Source organism: Plectropomus leopardus, chromosome 4, assembly GCF_026936395.1.
Source record: "Plectropomus leopardus strain MGB_pleo_1.0 chromosome 4, ASM2693639v1, whole genome shotgun sequence".
Taxonomy (NCBI): domain Eukaryota; kingdom Metazoa; phylum Chordata; class Actinopteri; order Perciformes; family Serranidae; genus Plectropomus; species Plectropomus leopardus.
The window spans coordinates 5,005,033-5,029,543 of record NC_142179.1 but is presented as its reverse complement, the minus strand read 5'-3'; the positions used below and the strand labels follow the sequence as shown (position 1 = coordinate 5,029,543).

Sequence of the window (24,511 nt, the reverse complement as noted above, 5' to 3'; positions counted from 1 at the left end):
CAAAAACCAGCAAAAATTACACTTGACAGTTTTTTCTAATTAACATGTCATTTTATAAAAAAAATGTGCACATTGACTGACATCAGGCAGTAATAATGTAATAACACTGTTTTCTTTCACTGAATTTTAGGCCTTTGGTTTTGACCCCATGGTGGACTTCTACGTGTCCAAATCTGCCGTGGTGTTTGGAGGCTTTTACCTTTTCTTCTTCACTGAAAAGGTCCTCAGAGTACTGCTAAAACAGAAAAATGGGGTGAGTAAATGCATAGCAAAAATCATGTGATATATATTGTTTTATGAACACTTTGATTAGTTGAAATGGAAGTTTCAGCTCAAGATCAAATAAGACATAAAGTCGGTGCTCAAACCCATAATAATCACTTTAATTTTTTCTTTTTGTAAATAAGCGGTTATGAAAATTAAATCTTTATTCAATTTATTTTATTTTTCAGTTTGCTTTTTTCTTTTTTAAAAAAAAAAAAAGTAATTTATTGTGTTTTTTTTCTTTAAAGGATTTTTATTATGATTTATTGTTTAATTTTGTTTTATGTTTAAATAGATTTATTTTTTTTTATTCACATTTTTAAATATCTTTTTGGTAGAAATTGATTTTTTATTTTTTATTTTTTTGTTTTTTAATGGATTTTCAATTTAAAAAATTAGATTAATTTTTGATTATTTTGCTTATTTATTTTTAGTAAAGTTTGGTATAGTATATATTTATATGTACTTAAATTATATATAAATTTAGTATAAGACCCACTGTACATGTCATGGCTCTCGGTAAGTATTTAGAAATTATTTCTAATGTTTTACATCCAATTTTGTTATAATAATAGAGGCTATCATTTATATTTCACTCTAATGAATAGGACTTTTTGCTGTTGCTGAAAGAGAACACTTTGCGGGGGGGCATGGCTCTGTAGAAAGACAGTGACAGATGGACTGACGTACACACACTTTCGTTGCCACATCCTCTTTCAAAACTCATGAAGCGGTTACCGTAGGGAGGCATCATCGGACAGGTGACAAGCTGTGTGTGTGAACGCATGGATGTGTGGATGCATGCATGTAAGTGACGGCTATTGCAAATAGATTTTTTTTATTCATTTGTCCTCCAGTCCTTATTCAAGTAAACAAACTAAAACATGTTGTTGCTTTGTTATCAGGCATCTAAACAATTTCTCAGTTCCTTATTTGCTCGAGTGCCATCATGACACACCATTTATATTGTTCCTACTTTTACTGTCTATCAGTGAGAAGTATAACCTGTTTGACGGGACATAAGGGCCACAGGTGTTCACTATTCAAGTTCACAGCACTGCCCTTACGAGTTTACCATTGGGGAATGTGTCTGAACCCGATATACGGAAGTTACTTACTGTAAATATTGTAGTAGATGGGAAAATGTGAAACGTATTCTTACGTTGTGGAATTCACCTCAACGTTTGATCAGCTGTTCATGTTTTGTGTTGAAAAGGCATTTGTCAAAAGTCAACTGAGTATTCTTGTTTGCCACAGTGGAGATATTTGGTTTTGAAGAATAATTTATTTAAAAATTGGATGAGTGTTTTGCACACTTCACTGATGGTCTGCATGGCGAACTAAGATCAAAAAAGTTTAACTTTAATTCGTTGCACAAGGCAACGATGGTAGGATGGACAAATAAATTAATGTAAGACTTTAAACAGAGATTTTTCACTTTTCATTTTTACACCATTAATTTAATATTCAAAAAATAGAGAGACAACATAACATTTTCATGCAGGATTGCATGATTTTATTACTTTATCAACATTTGTAAATTATTTATGCTCAAATACATCAGCATTATGAATTAATTAAAATCATTTCATATTTAAATAAATAATATAAATCACAGTTAAAATTATTTTAAATTCATTATTAATGCTTAATTATTCAACTCATTTATGAATGAACACAATATCATATTGGCCTTGAGAGAATTTCCTCAAATTTGGCACAAACATGAACTGATTAGAATCAGGTGGCAAGCATACATATACATATACACACACACTATGATTAGATTAAAATGAGCAATTATTAATTAATCAAGTCTTACATTTTTATTTACCTTTGTTAACATTTTTATTTCTTAAAATTTTTATTAATTCTTTATTGTTTTTATTGATAGTTTAAAAAAAAAAAGATTTTCACCATGATTTCTTGTTTTATTTTTAGTGAATTTTTCCAATTGATTTTCTATGGTGATTTTTAGGGCTTTTTTTTGTTTGTTTGTTTTTTGTATTGATTTCTGATAAAGTTTTAATTATTTTTCATTTGTTTTTTTAAATTTAAGTGATTTATGGCGGTGTGTGAGGCATCCATATTTTCACAGACATGGATGTAAACTGTAAGTGCATCTTGATTGGTGCACAGACGCAAACAGCCCCGTGGTGTTAATCATAGTTTCTTTCTAATGTCTAGTGTTGAATCCATGCATCTATTAAGGATGCTGTTTTTCATTTTACTTCATAGCTTTCTTCTACAGCTGTATTTCTTTTCCCTTTCTCTTCATGAAGTATTCATTCAGACTGTGGCGTGATTAGTTTGCATTTGTATGTCAAAGTTCTTTATTTAGAATAAACTGCGTACTCTTCCAGTGAGTCTTGATTTTGGCTTTTAGCCACCTGGCAGCTGTGCCTTTCCTGAATATTTCGCCTTGTGCAGAAGCAGTGTGTGAGGCAGTTGCTTTAACAGCTGACTGGTTGTTACAAGCACAGCACTGTTTCAGCTTTTGAAATTTACTTTTAAATCAGATTTTAAACTTAGCTTTGCTGAAATTACAAGCTGTAGGCGTTCATAGCCTTTCAATTGATGCTGATTTCATTCAGAAAAAGCAGCAGTGGATGTACAGTAGGGGGGTGAATGTGAGGCATTTGCTCCACCTGCTGGTTACAGCGCTCTCTGAGCCATATGGTGCAGCCAACCTAATTAACACATCGACCTGCTGATCCAATTACAGAAGCTCTTTGACCCAGATTTGCACCAAACAGTGCTGCTGTCAGCTTTTTTGTTTGACTGCTAGAAAAAAACCAATTAACAGCTCCAAATGCATCAGTGTCAACTTTACACAGTTTGGGGAGAGGTTTAATTTTTTATTGTTGTACTCAGAGGAGACTCTGTTGACTGAGATGTCAGGTTACGTTATGAAGCGTCTTTAGCAAAGTTCAAGGTTATTCTGTTTGGCAGGAGGGGAAATTTCCAGCAGTGATGCATCCGTCAAATCTATTATTTATATTACTTATGAATAATATATTGTGTATTGATCACAATGTGTGTTTTCTCTCCGCTCCTCAGAGCCACGGTCACAGTCATTACCCCGGCGCAGATCGTTACTCGACGCCCGACGGGGATGTGGAGGAGGGCGAGAAGGAGAAGCTGCAGCACAACGGAGAAGCCAGCAGCCTGGCTCTGGGAAAGGTGGACGCAGGGGAGGGCGAGCTCATGCTCAGTCCTGCACAGACACCACAGGTAAGGTCGGGGGCAGATGATGGAGGAGAAAAAGACCCTCATTTGTTTGGTTGTTATTGTTTTGTGGTTATTTTTCACAATGGGACACGATTCCCTGCATTTTTTTTTCTTAGTAATTGGAATTTCATCTTTGAGAATGAGGACGGAAAACCAGTTTCTTTAGGACACAAGAGGGGATGTTACAGTCTTAAAATAAAAAGAATTATAATAATAATAATTAGTAATGAAAAATGTAACAATAATATAGAATGTAATGTAAAAATTACCCTTTTTTAAGATAGGAAAATAAAAATAATGTTTTTAGTCTCATATTTTTTCTTGCCAGATTATTCCCCCTTTTAAATGAATATTATATTTTATATAACATTTATTTAAAAAATATTATATATTATATAATATTAAATACTTATAGTTTTATATCTATAGGCTTCTAACACTTATTCCTATGACACAAGCTGAGAGGTTAACCAAAAAAAGACACTCTCTTTGGTTGAACCGCTCATATTTCATAGATGTATTCAGCCTGTGGTGAGCGATAGGCACAAAGTTTAGAAGCAACTGCTTTAAAGGTACAGCGTATCAGATTTAGTGGCAGTTAATAATATAATTTAACTTTTCTGGATGCTCCATATATCCTACACACTGGACCTTTAAGATGCATCTGGTAATTTATCCAAAAGTCATGATAAATGGTACCTGAAATTATGTGTTTATTGTTGAATTGCCACTTTATTAATAAATTTTATGCATCAAACAATTAATCTATTAGTCTGAAAAATGATTGACAGATTAATCAACAATAAAATAATCATTAGTTGCAAGCCCAACCTCTAACGGGTGTCCCACGCTCTGTTTTTTCCAGGACTCCCAGAGCCCAGACAGCGGGGGGCGGTCCGGCAGCAGCGGCGGTGGCTGCTACTGGCTGAAGGGGACTAACTACTCTGACATCGGCACGCTGGCCTGGATGATCACACTGAGCGACGGCCTGCACAACTTTATCGACGGCTTGGCTATTGGCGCCTCCTTCACCGCCTCCGTCTTCCAGGGCATCAGCACCTCCGTGGCCATCCTGTGTGAGGAGTTCCCCCACGAGCTCGGTGAGTCGGCGGCTGCTAATCGCCGTCTCCTTGAACGTCCACTGGGCTGCAAGTCTCACCTGGTAAATTTACTTGTCTTTTTGTCGTTCTCTTCGTTTTACCAGGAGACTTTGTGATCCTGCTGAACGCTGGCATGAGCATACAGCAGGCGCTGTTCTTTAACTTCCTGTCGGCCTGTTGCTGTTACCTGGGCATGGGCTTTGGCATCCTGGCTGGCAACAGCTTCTCCCCCAACTGGATCTTCGCCCTGGCAGGAGGAATGTTCCTCTACATCGCTCTGGCAGACATGGTCAGTGTTTGGAGGGAAAGGGATGAGGTCCACACGAGGCGGGTTTCCATTAACCCTCAAATTACAGATATAAAATACGCCTGATGGAAACACGTCAATCAGGGTTCCTGCAAATCATTACGAAATCTTAAAAGGCATTGAATTCATTAATCTAACAATAAGGCCTTAATTTGCATTAAAAAGTCTTAAATTAGTCTTTCAAAAGTCTTAATAATGCTAAGTCATGGGATGTAGGATTGTTGTTATTTTTTGTTTCATTGTGGGTGTTTTTGACGTTGCATTTAGTGCTGAAACTGAAAGTATTTGGTGTACATTACCTGCATCAAAGTGTCTTTTCACTGTGTTTCTCGAGGATGAGTATTGCTGGTGCACAACATGCTTATTTCTTATCCGATTACTTGATGGATTCATCTGCAGAATAATTTTAGATTACTAAATTAATAGATGGCTGCAGCCCCAGTTGCATTGTAAAATCTCAACTTAAAGGGTAATGTGTATTTTATTTGAAAATATATCTGCTGAGTGCCTCTTGCATAAATGTTATGCAGCTCAGGATAGTGGAACCAACAACATTTGAATTTTGTTTTTGGGCAGAATACTCCGAGCGGAGGATCTTCTGTCTACTAGTTAGCTGTTACTGTTTCCTCGCCAACAAAGGGGGCTGCACATTCACTAACAACTGGCTAAAAGATTTTGTGGCATGGCTTAAACCAGGACAGTTTTGGCTATTGTAAAACTGGTCTTAAATTGTATTCTGAGTGGCATTAAAAGTCTTTAAAAGTCTTAAATTTAACTCGCTCTAAGCTGTAGGCTCCCATTTATCAGCAAAAAAAGGCATAACAAAGGTGAATACTAGTCAAGCCACAAGCAACACAGAAAACAGATAAAGTGTGACACAAATTACTTTCACTTGTCGGGTTTCCATTAACCCTCAAACTGAGCAAATCGAAATTGCAAATATAAAATGTGCCTACTGGAAACGTCAATTAAAAAAAAAACTCCTATTTATCGTGAAGGTCTTAAAAAGTCGTAATTTTGGCTTTGAGAACAGTGGGGGTACGGTATTTATGAAGCTCCTTTTTCTCTCTTCTCAGTTTCCGGAGATGAATGAGGTGAGTCGTGAGGAAGAGGACGCAGGCGGCAGCAGCTTCCTCCTCACGTTCGCCATCCAGAACGCCGGCCTGCTGACGGGCTTCTCCATCATGCTCCTCCTCACCACCTACTCCGGGCAGATACAGCTGGGCTAGCACCGGATCATCCGGACCGACACCAGCCGGGACCAGTTTGACGTTCAGACCTCAGCTGGTTTGTGCTGGTGTGAACTGACCCCAGCAGGACGAAACCCTCTTTTATCTTCCTCCCATCCTCAGTTTTCTTGGAGTTTGGGGAGTTTGGCTGCTGTGCGGCAGGTACGCACACATCCTCTATCAAAAATATTCGAGTAGCCGTACATGCAGAGTTCCCACATGCAGTAGATCCCGAGCAGAGGGGGTGGCAGCCTCCTTTTTCATGTTTTATCAACCCTTTTCCTGACAGCTGCTCCCTCCAACCGTCTAGAATAATAACTGAAGCGGCGCCGCAGAGACGAGTTAGACTTCTGCTGTGAACATGAACTGACGTGCAATACTCCCCCCGTCACTCAGACGCTTCTCTTTCCCCCAGACTACTGATCAGCCATTTTTGGCTCCTGCTCTTGTTTTTTTTTTTCTCCTCTCGTCCTTCCCTCTGTGAATGTCGTTGAGCCTCAACTGTTGAGATTCAGCAGAGTATTTATATCACTAATCCTCCGTGCCCGCAGCACTTCCTCAGGAGGTGGGAAAAGCACAATCAGGTAACAGCAGCTGACGTCTTTAGAGTTTTTATCCTTCTTTTCCAGACTTTAACCCTCTCGCCTTTCCCCCTTTTTTTTCTTTCATTACATACCAAAAACAAATTGTTTCGGACCTGAACTGGAATTTGAATCAACTGTCAACATCAAACTGACTTTCAGCTGGACTTTTAAGTGTTGACGTTATATTTTTTTATACGTGATAAACATGAAAATCGGACTTTTGAAGACCAAATATGGGCAGACCATTGAGAATGGTGAAGGGCTACAAAGTGAGGGCACACTTAATTTCTCCTCAGTACGGACTTGTCTTCATCCTCGGCACGCAGTTCGAAATCCAGACAGAAGCCTGAGTCCGATACGTAAAACGACATCAAGTCAAGAGTTTGATATTTGTGGCTTCATCCAGATCAGATGCAACAACACTCGGCGTCCACGTCGATGTTTTTCCATGTAGTTTACCATCTGTGCCCTTCATTATTATAGCATTTAGTAGTTTTTTAAATTGTGTATATTCTTGATTTCAAAGTGAAAATCTCTGGTCTTCACACATCCTAACGACTATTTTTTCTCTAAATTATCTATTCTTCTACAGAACAGAATGCTGTAAGCTGGGTCATTTATCCACACAAATCGCCTGTTTTTCCTTTCAATAGTAATCAGCTATTATCATGACAGAAAATTTAACATATATAATGTATCAAGTTAGGTTTGTACCACAATCCCTCTGATTCTTTCTGAGTTATACTATGTGGCCAAAAGTATGTGGACATCCCTATATGCACTTTTTAAAAGTCACTTTTTAAATGTTACTGTAATTTATTTTATTTGCAAAAATACCAAAAGAAATTACTGTTTCTTGCCTCTTGGATGACAATATTTGCTAGATTTTTTTCTGCTATTTGTCGACAATGATAGTTATTTTAATATATTTGGATTTTTCACCATTAGTCCATACTTCCTGCTGCCCCAAACATTTTCAGTGAGTGGGAGTTACTCACCTCGACAGATAAACGTCTTCAGCCAGTCCTCAGTGTCCGCTTTACCGAGCTAGTTTTTCACGTCGGTTGAACAAAACTACACATTTTAATATGGGTTTTAAATTTTTGTTTTACGAAATACAATCACTTTATTGTCCAAAATGTGATAATTTACTTCAGTTTCACCATAAAATACATATACTGTATAATTCTCTATTCTGACATCAGTGCGATTGTAACAAAATACAATTCCCCCCCCAGGGATCAATGAAGTGATTCTGATTCTGATTCTGAAAAGACATGCCCCAAAAACATAGAATCAAAAATTAGTATATAAAAAAACAAGACAACTTTACAGTTCATGTAAAAGTATAAGCGCATAAAAACTTTTTTTTAAAAAAGACAAACCATTTGTTATGCATCAGATGGTTAAGCAAGGAATCAATCAACCGATTAATCCAGACTGAAAAGTAATTTAAGTTACATCTTAGATACATAAAACAAAGCCAGGTCCATAAAGAAACGGTTTTCCCAGTTTGGTGGCGACACGTCTTTAATATGTTTGTGGCTGAATGGAAGCAGATCTCTGCAGCCACGGTCCAGTATACTAGAAGAGACGACGCTGTGCAGCAGCAGATTATAGTTTTAAAGCAAGATGTTTAACACTGACATGAGTTTGGGTGTCCACATACTTTTGGCCAGTCGCAAATGGTTTATGATCCGTAATGCTGACGTTCAGGGGACCAGTTTTTGGTGTTTTTGTCATGATGTAAACTACAAACAACAAGCAGTAACAGTAGTATTGTATAAGGATGAAACAGCCATTATCACCATAGCAACAGTGTCCTATATGTTACTATTAACACTACAAACATGTTGATCCATTTTTTTGTGGTACCGTGCAGCTGTATTCAGAGTCCAGGAGTTCACAGATTTTTCTCAGATCAGCACAGAATAAGTGATCCATAACCAAAACATACGTACTTTTCAGTAGATTAATTATGAGTTTAGAATAGAGCTGAAGTTTATTATTTATCAGCGATAGAAACTGGAAGCCGTGATTGGCCGTCACGTTGTATAAACTTAAATTTTCTGTTTTCTTATTCCTGGATGGAGAAGGTCGGCTATTGAAACGGGTACCGTGAGGTACAGTATTGCTGCTGCTTGATGTGTATGATGATGAATGGGAGATTAAGTTTTGTTGAGCCATACAATATTTATTTTATGCTTTACACCCAAGATTAATTAAGTATTCAGTTTCGGTTTACACCACAAGCCATGAAAGCAGACAAAAATGCAGTTGTCTTGTTTGTTTGTCTTTTATCTTTGTTTAAGTATTTTATTTTGAAATTGGACGTTTTAATAATGCATTGCACAATATATAACTATATATAGAAAACTGAAGTCAGAGCGTATACGCACATATAGAAACAGTACTTTTGGTCAGTAATGATTATTTAAATCTGATAATGTTTAGGTCAGACACACAACAGTGAATCAGATAATAAATTCAGGAGCACACAGACAATATTTCAGCTTTATTTGTGTCTCTTTTATCAGCGTCAAACGACCAATGTTTGACTCTCCGGAGATTTTGATAATTTATCAGACTTGCAACGCGTCATTTTGAAAAATATTGTACCTAATGTAACTTAAGGGGATCCTCATCAGCCTTCTCTGTGTGTCATGGAAATCTTTTTTTTTTTATAAACATCCTTTTCCAAGAAAACCATGTTTCAAGTGTCCTATTTGTCCTGTTTTATCACATAAATAGTTTATTTGACCAATTTAAAGATTTTATTTTATTTTTATTTGAACGTATATCAATGCAAATAAACTGCTCTCCCTATTGCCTCATAAAACAAAGTTTCAATCAGTGTAAAAGTTTAATATTCAGTATTCCTGTTTTGAGCCACTAAATTCAGCAGATTAGTTAACTGAGAGCCGCTCCAGCTTCAGCTGTGATTATGTGACAGATGGACGTCTCTCTGTTGGGGGACATAATGGTACAAATGATTAGAAAGCATTGCCATAACGACTGAAAAAGAAATTGTGTTAATAATCTAACAGCAATCTGTTTTTCTCTCCAAAATATGCATTTGTGTGTGTGTTGTTTTTTTCTTTTGAGAGTTTAGCAGCAATAAGAAAAATGTAGAAGTTTAGAAGTGAAGGACTGGAAATATCTGGAAAACTACATAAAAAAGAATATATATTGAAAATCATATTAATGAAAAATAGTTTCTTATAGCCTGATTTTGAAAAGTGCATTTTGTGTGCAGAGCCGTATAAGAGTAAATATTAACACTGCACAAAAAAATTACAATGTATAAAAATCAATGTTGCTGCTAATGACTGACATATCCTCGGATGTGATAATACAAAAATAATAATCTACTTAGCATGTAGTACATTGAAAAAAAATTTTTTTGTTCATCACAAAATCAAAAAGGTTTTTAAAAGGTGAAAAATTCTAAAACTGATAAATATTTGAAACTTATGATTAGGACTGATGCTGGTTAAAAATAAACTCAGTTAGATCATATTAATGAATAATATTTATTACTATAGCCTGATTTTGAAAAGTGCATTTTGTGTGCAGAGTGGTATGAGTGTGAATATTAACACTGCACAAAATATCATAATGTAGAAAAATAGATGCTGCTGCTAATCATTGACAAGACATAGTGACACCATCACAAAAAAAAAAATATTTAAAAGGTGAAAATGTCTAAAATTGATGAATATCTTAAATTTAGGATTAAGACTGATGCTGGTTAAAAAAAAAAGATTGTTTAAATAAATGAATAAATTAATAAATGAATGAAAGTTGAGTATTGACAGTGCACAAAAATTTAAAACATATAAAAATCAATATCGCTGCTAATCATTGACATATCCTAGGCTCCAATATGAAAAACGTAATAATATATAATTCTCTTTTTTGTGTTTTTTTTTCTATATCTAAAAACATAGTGGCATCATCACAAAAATATATATATATATTTAAAAGGTGAAAATGTCTAAAATTGATGAATATCTTAAATTTATATATTATGTAATATAATATTTTAATAGCCTGATTTTGAAAAGTGCATTTTGTGTGCAGAGTGGTATGAGTGTGAGTACTGATACTGCATAAAAAAAATGATGATTTATAAAAATAGATGCTGCTGCTAATCATTGACAAATCCTAGACTGCAATAATAACAAAGTAATAATCTATAATTCACTTTTTTTTCATCATAAGAGATAGTGGCATCATCACAAAAACATAGCATTTAAAAGGCAAACTTTTCTAAAATTTATCAATATTTGAAACGCACGATTAGGACTAATGTTGGTTAAAAAAATACACTGAAATAAAATAGAAAATAATATTTTATATTAAACCGCACTGGCGCTGCGCTCTGGCGCCCACCAGGGGGCGGTAAAGGCGACAAAAACACAACAACAACAAACTACGTCACTTCCGGGCCGGACACAGATGATCAAACGTTTGGAAACTGAAACAGTCGAAAGAAGCAGTGACGAATCTGAAGAAAATGGCCTGGACGAGCAAAAGACAGCCACATAATCAGGTGAGCAGATTTATAAGCTCACTTTATTTATAATTTATACCCGCGAAGTCACCAAAGTGCGGCTTTAGAGTCGCCGGCTAGTTAGCCGCGTTACATCAGCGTTAGCTTCTCATTCATTAACGCGATGTCAGCTCGGCTCAACTCGGTCGTTAGATAACGTTAGCGGCGATAAAACGCGTTATTTCGCGTTATTTTTTAGTCAAAAGTTGGCTACATAAACACGACGTCACGGTATCAGCGGGTAGCTTTTGCGCCGCGACGTTAGCTAGTGGTTAACAGGTGGCTATGTTACTTTTAGCTAGCAGTGGTCACTAACTAGCTGGTTAACTTGACTAAATAACAACAGTGGTAGTTTGTAGTTTATAAACTGCTGCTGTTAGCTCACTAACAGTAGCTCTCTTTGCTTCAGCAACTTTGATTGAACTTTGTTAATGTAGCTGGAGGTTTTAATAAAAACGATGTTGAACTGCAGCTGATTTAAATGTGCGTGGCAGCTTTTAGGAGCTAATGCTGTTAATTATTTACAATATATGGACCGAAATCCCCCCAAAACACAGGTTTTCTCACAATCCAACAACACAAATACACAATGGTGGGACAAAGTGTGTTTCCAAAATGTGTTATTTTATACGTGTATCCTTCCACATCTCAGAGATGATACTGTAGATACTGCAATATACACGATACATACCGTTACCGTGTTATGAGACCACATATCGATTTTGGATATTGTTATAACATTTTAAGAAACTAATTTCTTTTCCTGATTTTAAAGCCTGCAGTAAAGTGATGTCATTTTCTGAACTTATCAGACTGTCCTACTTGCTATTATATTTGCCACTTAAGTCATTAAATCCACATGATAATCAAAAATCTCATTGTTTTAATGTTTTGTCCCTAAAATATTTTCACAGTATCAATATGTCCTATCTTGACATTTGATTTCATTGCCCAGTCCAGCATTTATGAAGCTTTTGAGGAGATTTAATATGGTATGATATGTACCGTGTACCGTGATATGCTCCAAAAATATTATTATATTATTTCAAGGCCATACCGAACAGCACTATAATATTAACATTTCAGGGACTGTTCGTTATTTATCAGATTGAAGCGAGTGGTGCAAAACGGACAGGCACTATAGATATTTTTTTAAGCAGTGGGGAGTGAGTTATGTTTTTGTTTTGTCTTAGGGGAGGGTTATTCACCTCTAAATGTTTGTGGTTTGTATTTATTTTTTGAAATACCCTCAGAAGCCCCAAATTAGCAAGTGGGTTCGACAGTTATGTTATAGTCTATGGTTACTAGGAGTTGACTGATATTTGTTTTTCGGGGCCAATACTGATTATTGGTAGTTAATGAGACTGATAGTAGTTAATGAGACTGATATCCAATATTTGGAAAAGATATGCATTTACAATTAACTTTTCTGTCATTATAAAGCCAAAGCTTGCTGTATTAACACTTCGATACTTTGAATCTGTAAATATGAAATTATATATATTTTTCAACACCCACAAGTGCACTGAAATTACTAATATACAGCAAAACATTTTTTGTGTTTGAATGAATTGGTAGTGAAAATTTAGTGAAGGAGAAGTCATGGCCTGCGCCCGAGTGCCACTGGATGAGCAGCAGGTGACCGAGCCGGGCCCGCTGGGAAAAGAGCACACGCTGCCTGCACTGGTGAGTCACTTCACCCCATTTTAACACAGAAATACACTCAAACAGCAGACTGTGGGTTTCATCAGAGTCAAAACTTTCTGCGCCACACCAGCACCCGGCCAGGAAGGAGGAGCGCTGCTTTGTGCCTTACAAATCCCCCCCAGAAGACGGCTCTCCGGCTGAGGTGGAGGAGTTTTTGGAACATGCCAAATTCATCACAGAGGACCTGGAGTGGCTGCTGACGCTGCCTCATGACAAGTTCTGGTGTCAGGTGAGAGACTATAAACATCTCTGTGAGACACAAAAGTATATGACAGCTGGAAAGATGTAAATAAATGAAAACAAACTGTACGTTCAGTGTTAGCACCCAGAATATTTTTAATGCCTCTGCGCGGCCACAGCTGAGGAAGCATTATGTTTTTGTGTTGTTTGTACGTCTCATTCTTGTGAACTAGATATCTGATGAACGCCTTGAGGGAATTTTGTCAAATTTGGCACAAATGTCCACTTTGACTCAAGGATGACCTGATTATATTTTGGGGGTCATAGGTCAAAGTTGTCATAACTCCATTGGTCTCATATCTCAAGAATGCCTTAGATATTTATTTTTGTTCCTTTGGACTAAAGGATGAACTGATAGGAATTTGGTGGTCAAAGGTCAAGGTCAGCATGACCTTGCATCCATATCATTCTTGTGAACACGATATCTCAAGAACGCCTTGAGGGAATTTCTTTTAATTTGGCACAAATATCCACTTGGAATCACTAATGAACTGATCAGAATTTAGTGGTCAAAGGTCACGGTGAACTCGTCCGTCACATTCTCGTAAATGTGATATCTGAAGAACACCCACAGTGAATAATTCATATTTGGCACAAACGTCCACTTGGAATCACTAATGAAATGCTTTGATGTTCAAAAGTCACTGTGACCTCACAAAATCTGTTTTTGACCATTACTCAAGAATTCATACGATAGTGGGGCGACCGTTAGCTCACCTGGCAGAGTGTACGCACAGCTCGGGTTCGAGTCCGGCCTGGAAAAAGAATTTATATGACAGTTATGTCAAAATTGAACCAAAATGTCCATCAGGATATAATGATGAAGTGATGACATTTCAGATCCAAAAAGTCAAAGAAAAACACCTTTACGGCCATTATTCAGCATCATAAGTCACTGAAGGGGAGACGTTCGGTCCTGAAGCTGTGCTGGTTTTATGGATCTTCTGTGCTGAAGGGGGACGATGTGTGTGAAGCATCAAAGTTTAAACATACATGGATGTAAAGTCTGAGTGCAGCTTGACTGCGTGGAGGCAAACAACCACGCTGTGGCATTTCTACTTCTCTTTCCTTCTTGTAAATGTCCATCTCCTCCCTCTTTTTCGTCTCCTCCATCAGGTGGTGTTTGACGAGTCTCTGCAGAGGTGTCTGGATTCATACCTGCATCACGCCCCTCGCGGCCTCGACCTCGCCACCCTGCCCTCCTCCCCAGCAGTAGCCGACATGCAGCGCTCCGTCCACAGGTTGGTCTTCTTGACCTTCCTCAGGATGGCCACACACAAAGAGTCTAAGGTAAGAGCAGCTCCCAAAAATAAACTCTCCAGAGCGAGCTACGATCCAAAGATCACTAGAAATAACAGTTATAGTTTTAGTAAACGGCCTCGGCTGTCTAACCTGCACCCTTGTGCTCCTCTTCCACAGGACAACTTTATCACGCCAGCTGTGTTTGGAGAAATTATCTATGAGAACTTCCTGTTTGACATTCCCAAAATCCTGGATCTGTGCGTGCTCTTCGGAAAGGGCAACAGCCAGCTGCTGCAAAAGATGATCGGTGAGCCGTTTTATTAGGGTTCAGTTTAAATCATCATGAAACATATTAATTAAGATTAGTGCTCCACCAAAACTTTGGCCAAATGACTATAATTCTTCCAAAAACTGGGGAATAAGGCAATTCAGAGCAATAAGCAACTTCAGAGGGAATTACCAAAAAATTAAGAAATATTAAGGAACTAAGAAAAGAACAAGAAATTTACATGATTTTTTTGGGGGGTGTTAAGAAAAGTAAAAATTATAATTCTGTAAAATATTTAAAAATACTTAATTATGTTAATTATGTATGCAGTTCTCGAGACTTTTTCCCCCAAGTTATTTTTATTTTTTGCAATTTGCGCAACATTTCTTGCCGAGTTGCTCACTGCCTTTTTTTCCCATGTTTTCGAAAAAATTCCCACCGATGTGCATAGGGTTCAAAGTTTTAAATACTTGTGAAAGACACCTGAATGCAGCACAAGAGAAGTGACGTTGCCCCAGGTTTCAAAGGGTTAAGGTCCAAACATAATGTCTTATTTTGCTTTTATTGCATTAATCATGTGCAGTTATTTTGTCCTCTTGACGCACCCTTTTATTTTATTTTAACGACACTGCTGCACTTTTGAATTTCTCATTTCATTTTAAAATAACTCGCCTCAGTTGACAAGTCAAAAGTGATATATGCACCTTGTAAACTAAATCGAAGAAAGTAAATATTCAGCTTACTAAACTGGTGGCAACTGGCTGCAGACCAGTCGACATGGTGGAAGACTCTGGTCTGAGGAGCGTCCTCAGGTTGACAAACACGTTTTTTCAAAAAATAAGCACAGATGTTTTCTGTCTTTAAGTAGATGTTACAAAAGCTCACGCTCGTAGCGCTGCAGCACTAATTTGAATTTTTTAAAAAAAAGTCAAGATAATAAAATGAATGTCTTTGCATTCGTTTGATATCCAGTTAAGACTTTTTTATATGGACGTTAAAACGGTTTAGAAATCAAAATGATGGAATTTTAAACGTGTGATTATAAATGTTATTAATCATGATTAACTACTGAAATTCTCTGATTAATCGTGATTTTAAGATCAATCATTCGACAGCTCTAATTTAGATCTAATGTGAAGGCCGGTGATTTTTTTTCTGTGTTGTGAGTCTTTGTTAACTTACGTGTTGATTTTCTTTTTTAGAGAACATCTTCACCCAGCAGCCGTCTTACTACAGCGACCTGGATGAGACGGTGCCCACTGTGTTACAGGTGAGATTCATTAAAAAAATGCAACTTTATATTAATATGTGAGGTGTAAGACTGGGTTTATTTAGATTTTCCAGAAAGTGACACGTGAGACACAAAAAATAGTACCCTGTTTCGGTGTAAATGTCTCTCTGTGAGATCATAGATTATTTTCTTACTTTTTTTTTCCTCTGTCACCTTCAGGTGTTCGACACCATCGTGGACAAGTGCGGTCTCCACTGTGAGGGAGCCGCCGCCATGGAGCCCATGAAGCTGAACGCACACAAACAGCCCACTGCCATGACCATGAGCCAGCAGGTCCGACTAACACGCCCACATTCACCACGCAAGTTATCAATCAGAGTGCAATCATCACAACATCGTGTGTTTTTGTTGGCAGCCCATGAATGGAAACATTGTCTCTGCAGAACTGATTATTTGGAAAAACTTGATTGAGTAAACATCTTTAGATTGTTTTTTTTTTTTTTTTTTTAATTAAACGAGGAGTATTTCTTCTTCAAGTCTTAATTAATAAATCAGGCTATCCACAGAAACTTAGCTGATTAAGTGTTTTTAAACAGGGTTTCAGCGGTCATGGAAAACCAATAAAAGTCATGAACTTTCACAATCACATTCTCAAGGCCTGGAAAGTCAGAAACATTTGATGCCTCTTGTTTCCGAAATGTGAGTTTTTGATGTTTTTTATGCCTCCGCGCTGACGACAGCCGTGGCCAGAAGCATTATGTTTTCGGGTTGTCTGTCTGTATCTCAGGAACACCCTGAGGGAATTTCTTCAAATTCAGCACAAACGTCCACTTGGACTCAAGGATGAGCTGATTAGATTCTGGTGGTCAAAGGTCATGGTGACCTAATAAACTTTTTTTGCCATCTAAATCTGTGCTGATTGTATAGATCTTCAACCTGACTGGTGCGCGGAGGCATACGGCTGGGATATCTAGTGTTAATATAACACTGTAGTAAAATGAATATTTTCAGGTTTTGGACAGTTGGTTGGACATAAAAGACATTTCTGTCTTTTTTAACTGGACTGTTATTTTGATATTCAGTTAACAGGATTACTAACACTGACAGAGACTCAGTAACAAGCAGCCAGTGTTTGAGGAAAGAGACTTTAAATTGCGGCTGATTGGATACAGTCTGACTGCTTCTTGTCTTTGATTGCTGATATTTTCTTGTCTTTTCACAGGAACTTGTAGATCTTATTCTGTACCTGTGTGACTCGACCACCACCATCCATGCCTTCCTGGACATCTTCCCTGCCGCCTGCTCCAGCTTCCACTCCCACTGCTTCCTCAGCAGGTACACAGATGAAGTAAAACTGGCAGTATCGTAGTAACACCTTAGAAAAAACTACGATAATTATGATAATTTTGTTTTCTCGCGGCAGACTGACCTCGTTTTATGAGACCGCTGTGCCTGACCTGGAGAAGGCGGTGAAGAAGAGAAACTTTGATGATAAAGGGTGAGTCTCCGCTGCATTTAATGCTTAAAAAATACAACCGCTAAGAGAAAATATTAAGACCCGATTGCTGAATGTGATGATGATGAATCTTCTAAACCCTCCTTCAGTCTTCAGGAGGACTTGTGGAAGAGATTGTCCCACTCCTGTCGTAAGATAGTGGAGATGGCTCACCTGCTGCTGCATCACACCTGCCTACAGCCGATCCTGGAGGGGTGAGACGTCCAAACTCTCATCGTGCATCTCAGCTGAATTACCGTTACACACACACACACACACACACACACACTCATTAATTCTGCTGGATTTGTTGTCTTGCAGCGGAGAAAACCTACAAACATTTGCAGAGGAGCTCCTGCAGCATTTCTCATCTTTTTTACCCGAGAAAAGGTAAAATCAGACCGGGGGGCAGCTCCGAGGCTCTGCGGGGGCGTTTTAGTTTGTATATATTTATATATCTTTATATATATATACAACATCTTTGTCGTTTCAGGTTCTTGTCAGACTACGATGAGCAGTTCCCCATCGCAGACGACATCAGCCTCCTACAACAGGCCGTCCCCGTCATGTATCCTCATCAGATTTGTGTAAACAGATTTTTAAGTCTCGTGCTACCTTAATAATATATAAATAATATGTTTTTTTAAACAAGCAAAGCAGATTAAGTCAAATCCAAGTTGAAGATGGATAATAATCTGTGGACGTGTGGATTTCCAAATGTAAAAAGAAAATTTAAGTATTTTCCAGACCGTGGGTCCCCTGGGCTCATAGTTACTGCAGGGGGCCACCAAATTATTATTTGGTAATTTTAATGAGGTTATTATTATAATTATTACAATAATTACAATAATACACACTAATATGAGTCTAAAACATCAGTAGCAATGTTGCAAAGTTAAATGTTCCTTTTTTCTTTTCTTTTTTTAAAAAAACATCTTCTGAACTTCTGTCATTTACAGTTCCTGTGAATCCTACTGCAATTTTTCGAGCTGGTATTAAATCTAGATCGTTCTAGATCTTTAACTTTGACTAATAAAGTCAAAGATTGACAGAAGTTTTAATTCACAACTTAAAGTTACAAGAAAATATCTTAAAGTGTAAATTTTGCCAGAGCTTAAGTGAAACTCTGTCACTGCAATCTTGTTATAACAAATCAGAGAAGAGTTGCAACAGTAAGTTTTAATTAATTATCGGCAACAGTTTTGATTGTTTGATTGAATCTTTATTTCACACATGTCAGATACAACAAAAGAAAAGTCAAAAACATAACCAAAACAAAACAGAAAGACAAAAAGACATTTTAGATAATCATAACAAATATTTTAAAATCTTTTTCCAAGCAAAAATACAAAACATTTGATGTTTCCAGTTTCTGGAATCTGAGAATTTTATGCTTTTTTTTAGTCTTATATCCTAATAAATGTAATATTTTGGGTTTTGAACTGTTGGTTGACCAAAAAGGCATTTACTGGTGTAATTTCTGCCTCTAGGATATTATGATGGACATTTTTCTCTTTTTCCTGATGTTCCATATATCAGATTATTAAAAGATTAACAAAAAAAAAAATCAGCAGATTAATAAATGATGCTTGTTGTTAGCTGTTTTTTCTTAACTGCCTGCTTCCTTCAGTGACGAGACGCGGACGTCCTACCTGCTCCAGGGGGTGGAGAGCGCCTGGGACTGCGTGGGCCGACGGAGACCACACGGTCAGATTCAGCGTCAGGGAGCAGCGGCCGGTGACGCTGCAGCTGCAGCTGGCTTTAAACTTCAGGAGGAGCGAGAGCCAAAAGGAGGAGAGAGCCTGAGGGGAGCCGAGGCCGTGCTGGACGTTCCCCAAAAAGGAAACAACGTGAGTTTTGTAACTGTTACGGCTAATTTAATAAGTGCTTACGACAGCTCAGTGTCCGATATCCATCATATTTATTTTCACAGATAATGTCATGTGCTTGTTTCTGTGATGAGACGCGTTTAGGTAAAATGTAGGGCAGCAATGAGCGCTTATTTTCTTATCACTTATTTCATCAATTAATGTTTTTCTCTGTTGGCTCTTAGAAAAAAGTGAAAAATATTCTTTTTTAATGGTCTTGTTTAGTTCGACTCGCCGTCCAAAAACCTAAAAGTCTTTATTTTATTATTGTGTAGGAAAAAGAAAAACATCAAATCTTCACACTTGAAAAGCTAAAGCTAGAAAATGTATTTTTGGTAAGAAAATAGCCAAAACTATTTATTTTGATCAGGCGATCCTCAAAGTGCCAATTTAGGGAGCGAGCGTACGATTGAGGGCCCGACAGACCATGACTTTCTTTAATTTTTACTACGTACTATACCATGACTTTTAAATATTTTTCTAATGCACACTATACTATGACTTTTTAAAATATTTTTTTATATAGCAGACTACAGCAGCGTAATACTTCTCGTTACTTTTTCTCCTTTTTTTAACATAAGTGTAACATGTAACTCTGGATGTAACATTACTGCCGCCCTGTGGTGTGTTTAAGTTACTGCACACAATATTTTACAAAATAAAACATGATTACACATTTCTAATATTTTAACTCTATGCATGACCTGCTGTATGAATAACCGTGTGAATGAAGTAAAGATGATGATGATGATGAAGGTTCGGTGACACTAAGCAAACAGAGTGCTTCAAATCTAGATTAGAGAGGAATTTATTAAAAAAATGACTCAGAATAAAACAAATTAATTACATTACTTACAGTTTATTATTTGGCATTTTTCAAATACAAATGAAAAGTGCTTAACTTGCTTTATATCAGGCATAAAAGTACATAAATGTAAGATGAAAGAATAAACGTAACAGCAGAGTTTCAGTGCATTATGGTGCAGAGATAAAGAAAGATACATTTCAGCTGTGTGATACAAGTTTGGCTTTCAAAGGAGCTAAAACATGAGATCAAAATCCGTGCAGCGACGACCCGACGACACTTTGACGGCGTGCTTTTCTTTGTTGTCATCAGGGTGCGGTGTGTCCGGTGAGCGAGGCGGAGCTGGAGTCTCTGCTGTCGTGTATCAGGGACCTGCTGCCCGATTTGGGCGAAGGCTTCCTGCTGGCCTGCCTGCAGGAGTACGACTACAACTCTGAGCTGGTCATCAACAACATCCTGGAGGACCGCCTGGCCCCCAACCTGGACAAACTGGACCGAGCCATGCCGAGGTGACGCCGCACACCGACACCGCGCGCCGGCTGTAACAGTGCCGCAGATAACCACAATAACTGTGCCGTTTTGAGAAAAGCAAACTCATAACTCAGTTTTGACCTGATTTGAAGTTACTCGGGTTTGTCTCTGTGAGGCAGAATTATTTACCCGCTAATCAGAAATCAAATCTGTTGTCAACAACTTTTTTATGATTACTATAAAAAAAAAAAAATATTTTATGCAGATAATTTGTGTTAAATAAGTAAATAAGTAAAAGCCGAATCAGCCGTGTTTGACTCTGTTCTTCTTCTGTCCGCTCAGGCCAGTGAAGGAGAAGCTTTCAGATGTCCTGAACGTCAGATCGAATGTGTTTGATGATGACGAGTTTGACGTCTTCCGCAGAGACCAGGTGGACATGTCCCGCATCTGGAAGGGCAGGAGGTAAGAGCGCACAGGAGGACGAAAGAGCTGTTCGATGTACTTCGGCTTCTACTTACTCTGTGTTCATAAATCCTCCTCAAACTAAGTAAAATGTCCAGTGTTTTAAAACCATTTACATACTAAATATGCGCTCGTGTTTTAAAGAAAGTGAAGAACAGGCGAGACGATTTGGGGTCGGGGTAATCTTTCCGTGTTTTCTCTCTCCTGCAGGAAAGGTGAGAGCGTTCGAGAGACGCTGAACGACAAGCAGCACATAGCGGAGCAGAAAGCTCGTTATCAGGCCTACGAGACGGTGGTGGACGAGGTCGTCATCGAACCCGGCGAGAGCGCAGAAGCCTTCGGCCTGGACGACTACGACGACGAGTACGACGACACCTACGACATGAGCCAGGTGGGAGCCAATGACCTGGATGGAGACAGTTTACTGAGCAGAAGGTAAATCATCACGACGGAGTCGAGATCTGTGAAGTTTTAAAAAGCACATTTTTGCTTTTAATTGATTCACCTTCTATTTATTTTTGTTGCATCTTATGGTTGTTATTTCTTATAAACTTGTTTTATGCTTTTTTATCTGCTTTTACCGTTTTGGCTTTTGTTGTTTAATATTTATTTTACATTTCTATTTCTTTTATTTCTTTTCCACCTCTGGCCTGTCTGCACCTTATTTTCAGAGTTATGGTATCCATGTGCTGTATAATAATTGTATTTTATCTTAGGTATAAAATTTAAGCACTTTCAGCTGCATTTTATATATGAAAGGTGCTATAGAAATAAAGATAATTATCATTATATTTTATTTTAAATGTATTTATAAGTTGCTGAGCATTTCAAGTACGTTTTTAACATTTTTACTTTCCCTGCAGGCCGTTCACGGTCCCGCAGGTACTGAGAAAAGGAAACAAACCAGAATTGGAGGAGGAGGGTGAAGACGAAGAGGAGGAACCACTTCAGGTACTAAATTAAACCGTAACAGCGGATCAAATATGACAGAGAAAAAAAATCTTTTTGACCCATTTTAAAGCTCAATGATGATGTTTTACTCTTTAATATTAACTTAAATTTTGTCTTTAATTGGTGGCAAGGTAAAATTAAAAATTACTTAATTTTATTATTTAACATTTATGCATGTACCTTAAATTAAGACCATTTGGCTCCCATACGGGCACAATTTACCTGTCAGAAAATGATGTTTCATTCCTAACTTTAATAATAAACCATCCGTGGTGAAAGTGAGAGCCCTGGTGTTTGACGTTAAGATTGTTAATAATAATCAGGTTTATTATTTTTCCACATTAGTTTCTGGATCTTGTGTTTGTCTCGACGTCATCAGATCGCAACTGCAAATTTAAATAATTATACAGGTTGTTGCATATGTAACACATTTTTAGTTAACAGAAAATCTTTTTCAAACACTGCGTGATGAACTTCCGGTAGCTTCGTATTCCTAAATGTTTTATGATCAAATGTGTGTGTGTGTGTGTGTGTGTTTGCATTTTTACATTATTTGCTCTGTTTTTTGATGTGGTAACGTGAGTCCATTTTTTTTCAGAACAATGTAAACAGGGACCAGTTTGTGCAGGACCCGGCTCTGCTGAGGGAGAGAGCTGAAGCCAGAAGAGCCGCCATGCAGCAGAGGAAAGGGTAAGAAGTCAATATTCACATTACAAACTCTGCAGATTGATTTCCATCGAAAAAGTCTCTGAATGAAAGTAATGCATTTCCAGATTTTTCTCCCGTTGTTTTCCTCAGTAAAGATTTAGTTTAAAAGGAGGTTTTAAGGATCGAGGGTGGTGCATGGTTTTCAGATTGTAAAATTCTTTAAGATGAATGTTTTTTGAGACAAATTGGTGATGTAGATGAAATGAACTTTTCTTGAGGTGCACTGAGGTGCCTTTCACAAGTATTTAAAGCTTTGAACTCTTGAACCAAAAGGTGAGATTTTTTTTCCAAAACATGGAGAAAAAGTCAGTTAGTGACTTTGTGAGATATTTTCTACCAATTGCAAAAAAATAGTAAATTGTAAAAATAACATATATATTTTTTTGTTTTAAAAGGTAGGTGAAAAGGGCTTGTGAAAAATGAGTTTTACAATTATCATAATTATATCTTAAAAATTATCTTACAGGATTATTCTAAATTTGTAAGCATTTTTTTATTTTTATTTTTTCAGTTTTTATTTATTTATTACTAATTTTCAGATGATTTTCTTAGACGTTTTTTTACATATTTTTTGCTAATTTTTGGCTTTGTATTTTTAAATTTATTTCTTCTGCCGTTGCCAATGCCGTTCTATATTTCCAAAAGACACCGAGCTAATTTGCTCGTGTTTCTCAGTCATAGATAGTAGAAGTTCACCAGGTCTGTTAACTCCCCTTCATCCTTCTAGTTTCCGACCAGAGCGTCCCGCTAACGTGGTGGGCCAACCCAAAGGCCAAGGACAAACCCTGGAGACGTACCTGGACCGACGCAAGAAGGAGGCCAACAAGAGCCGCGGGGCGAACCACAACCGCCGCAACATGGCCGACCGCAAGAGGAACAAAGGCATGATCCCCTCCTGACCGCTGTGACGGCGCGCTGCTCGAACCAAAACGGACTGATTGTAGGAGGGGGGGACGGCGGGAAGGCAGCCCCCGACGTCGCTGTCTTTGCTCGAAAGGAAAATCCACCGAAGGTTTTCAGTTGTTGGTGAAAAGTTGCATTAGTTTAGCAACTTATCAGAAGTTGCCAAGCAGCTTGTTGATATGTTTAAGACTGAACATCTACTTTTAGAGTTTGAGCCTGAAGGACACTCAGCGCTTTGGCCCAAATGGTTTTCTTTTATAGCTCTTTATTAAAAACACCCAAAGTCCTGAGTGTGAGCCAGAGACCGAGGACAAAGAATAAGACGTTTATTTTTGCCAAATAACAAAATCATTTTATTATTAAGATTCAGAGTGGCTGAATGAAGTTTTTCTTTGACATCATTATCATCAAATAGACAACATAGGAATAAAAGGAAGAGACATCCAGGGTTTTGGAGAAACTGCGGTTTCTTCTGTAGCTGGAAGAACAATTAACGACCTGGTGATCAAGTCTGGACATCAGCGGCTCACTGCGCTGCTCCTACGGCTCATCCTCTGCGAGCAACCTGTCTGCGAGCTTGTTGCATGCAACGTTCAAGTGCATGCATGCGATGTCATCCTCCCAGTTCACACTACTGTTGTCCAGCCTTTGTAGAAACGACAAAAAAAGTTTCTAGAAAAAGAAATCAAGTGATAATGGAAGCACGTGCTGTACAGAGGCGCTCACGTCTCTCAGAGTAACCAAACCTCCAACATGTTGCCATGCACAGACTATTTTCTATGAAGAGAACAGATCTATCAGAGCATTTTGTAACAAAAAAAGCAGATTTAATTTGCTTTTTGAAGTTGACATTGCAAAAAAATCCAAAATAAATACAATAATTCTATGTT

The 24,511-nt window shown here is 37.6% G+C and overlaps 2 protein-coding genes across 5 annotated transcripts in view; both read left to right on the top strand.

The window, feature by feature from the left end:
- slc39a14 (solute carrier family 39 member 14) overlaps positions 1-9,421 on the top strand; it is a 37,315-nt gene extending 27,894 nt beyond the window's left edge. For all 4 annotated transcript variants that reach the window (XM_088076356.1, XM_088076354.1, XM_088076355.1 and 1 more), the window contains 5 exons: positions 131-253; positions 3,325-3,498; positions 4,361-4,595; positions 4,700-4,884; positions 5,979-9,421. In XM_088076356.1, coding sequence (XP_087932482.1) covers positions 131-253; positions 3,325-3,498; positions 4,361-4,595; positions 4,700-4,884; positions 5,979-6,131 — 870 coding nt within the window. In that variant the 3' untranslated portion in view covers positions 6,132-9,421. The remainder of the gene's footprint in view (positions 1-130; positions 254-3,324; positions 3,499-4,360; positions 4,596-4,699; positions 4,885-5,978) is intronic.
- A 1,714-nt stretch (positions 9,422-11,135) lies between these two features.
- Positions 11,136-24,507, top strand: ascc2 (activating signal cointegrator 1 complex subunit 2). The gene is made up of 19 exons (XM_042488297.2): positions 11,136-11,270; positions 12,849-12,956; positions 13,048-13,206; positions 14,334-14,507; positions 14,637-14,766; positions 15,930-15,997; positions 16,178-16,291; positions 17,181-17,293; positions 17,382-17,456; positions 17,564-17,668; positions 17,775-17,843; positions 17,947-18,021; positions 19,084-19,303; positions 20,439-20,635; positions 20,940-21,059; positions 21,270-21,494; positions 21,923-22,010; positions 22,609-22,700; positions 23,446-24,507. The coding sequence occupies exons 2-19, from the start codon at positions 12,873-12,875 to the stop codon at positions 23,615-23,617; spliced, it is 2,280 nt and encodes a 759-aa protein (XP_042344231.2). The 5' UTR covers positions 11,136-11,270; positions 12,849-12,872; the 3' UTR covers positions 23,618-24,507.
- The last annotated feature ends 4 nt before the right edge of the window (positions 24,508-24,511 follow it).

What these genes read in the sequence shown, in the direction of transcription:
- ascc2 (XM_042488297.2), top strand. Translation starts at nt 12,873, where the DNA reads ATGGCCTGCGCCCGAGTGCCACTGGATGAGCAGCAGGTGACCGAGCCG. An exon ending in AGCACACGCTGCCTGCACTG is followed by an intron (nt 12,957 to 13,047) that starts GTGAGTCACTTC and finishes GCGCCACACCAG; the next exon opens with CACCCGGCCAGGAAGGAGGA. An exon ending in TCCCACTGCTTCCTCAGCAG is followed by an intron (nt 17,294 to 17,381) that starts GTACACAGATGA and finishes TTCTCGCGGCAG; the next exon opens with ACTGACCTCGTTTTATGAGA.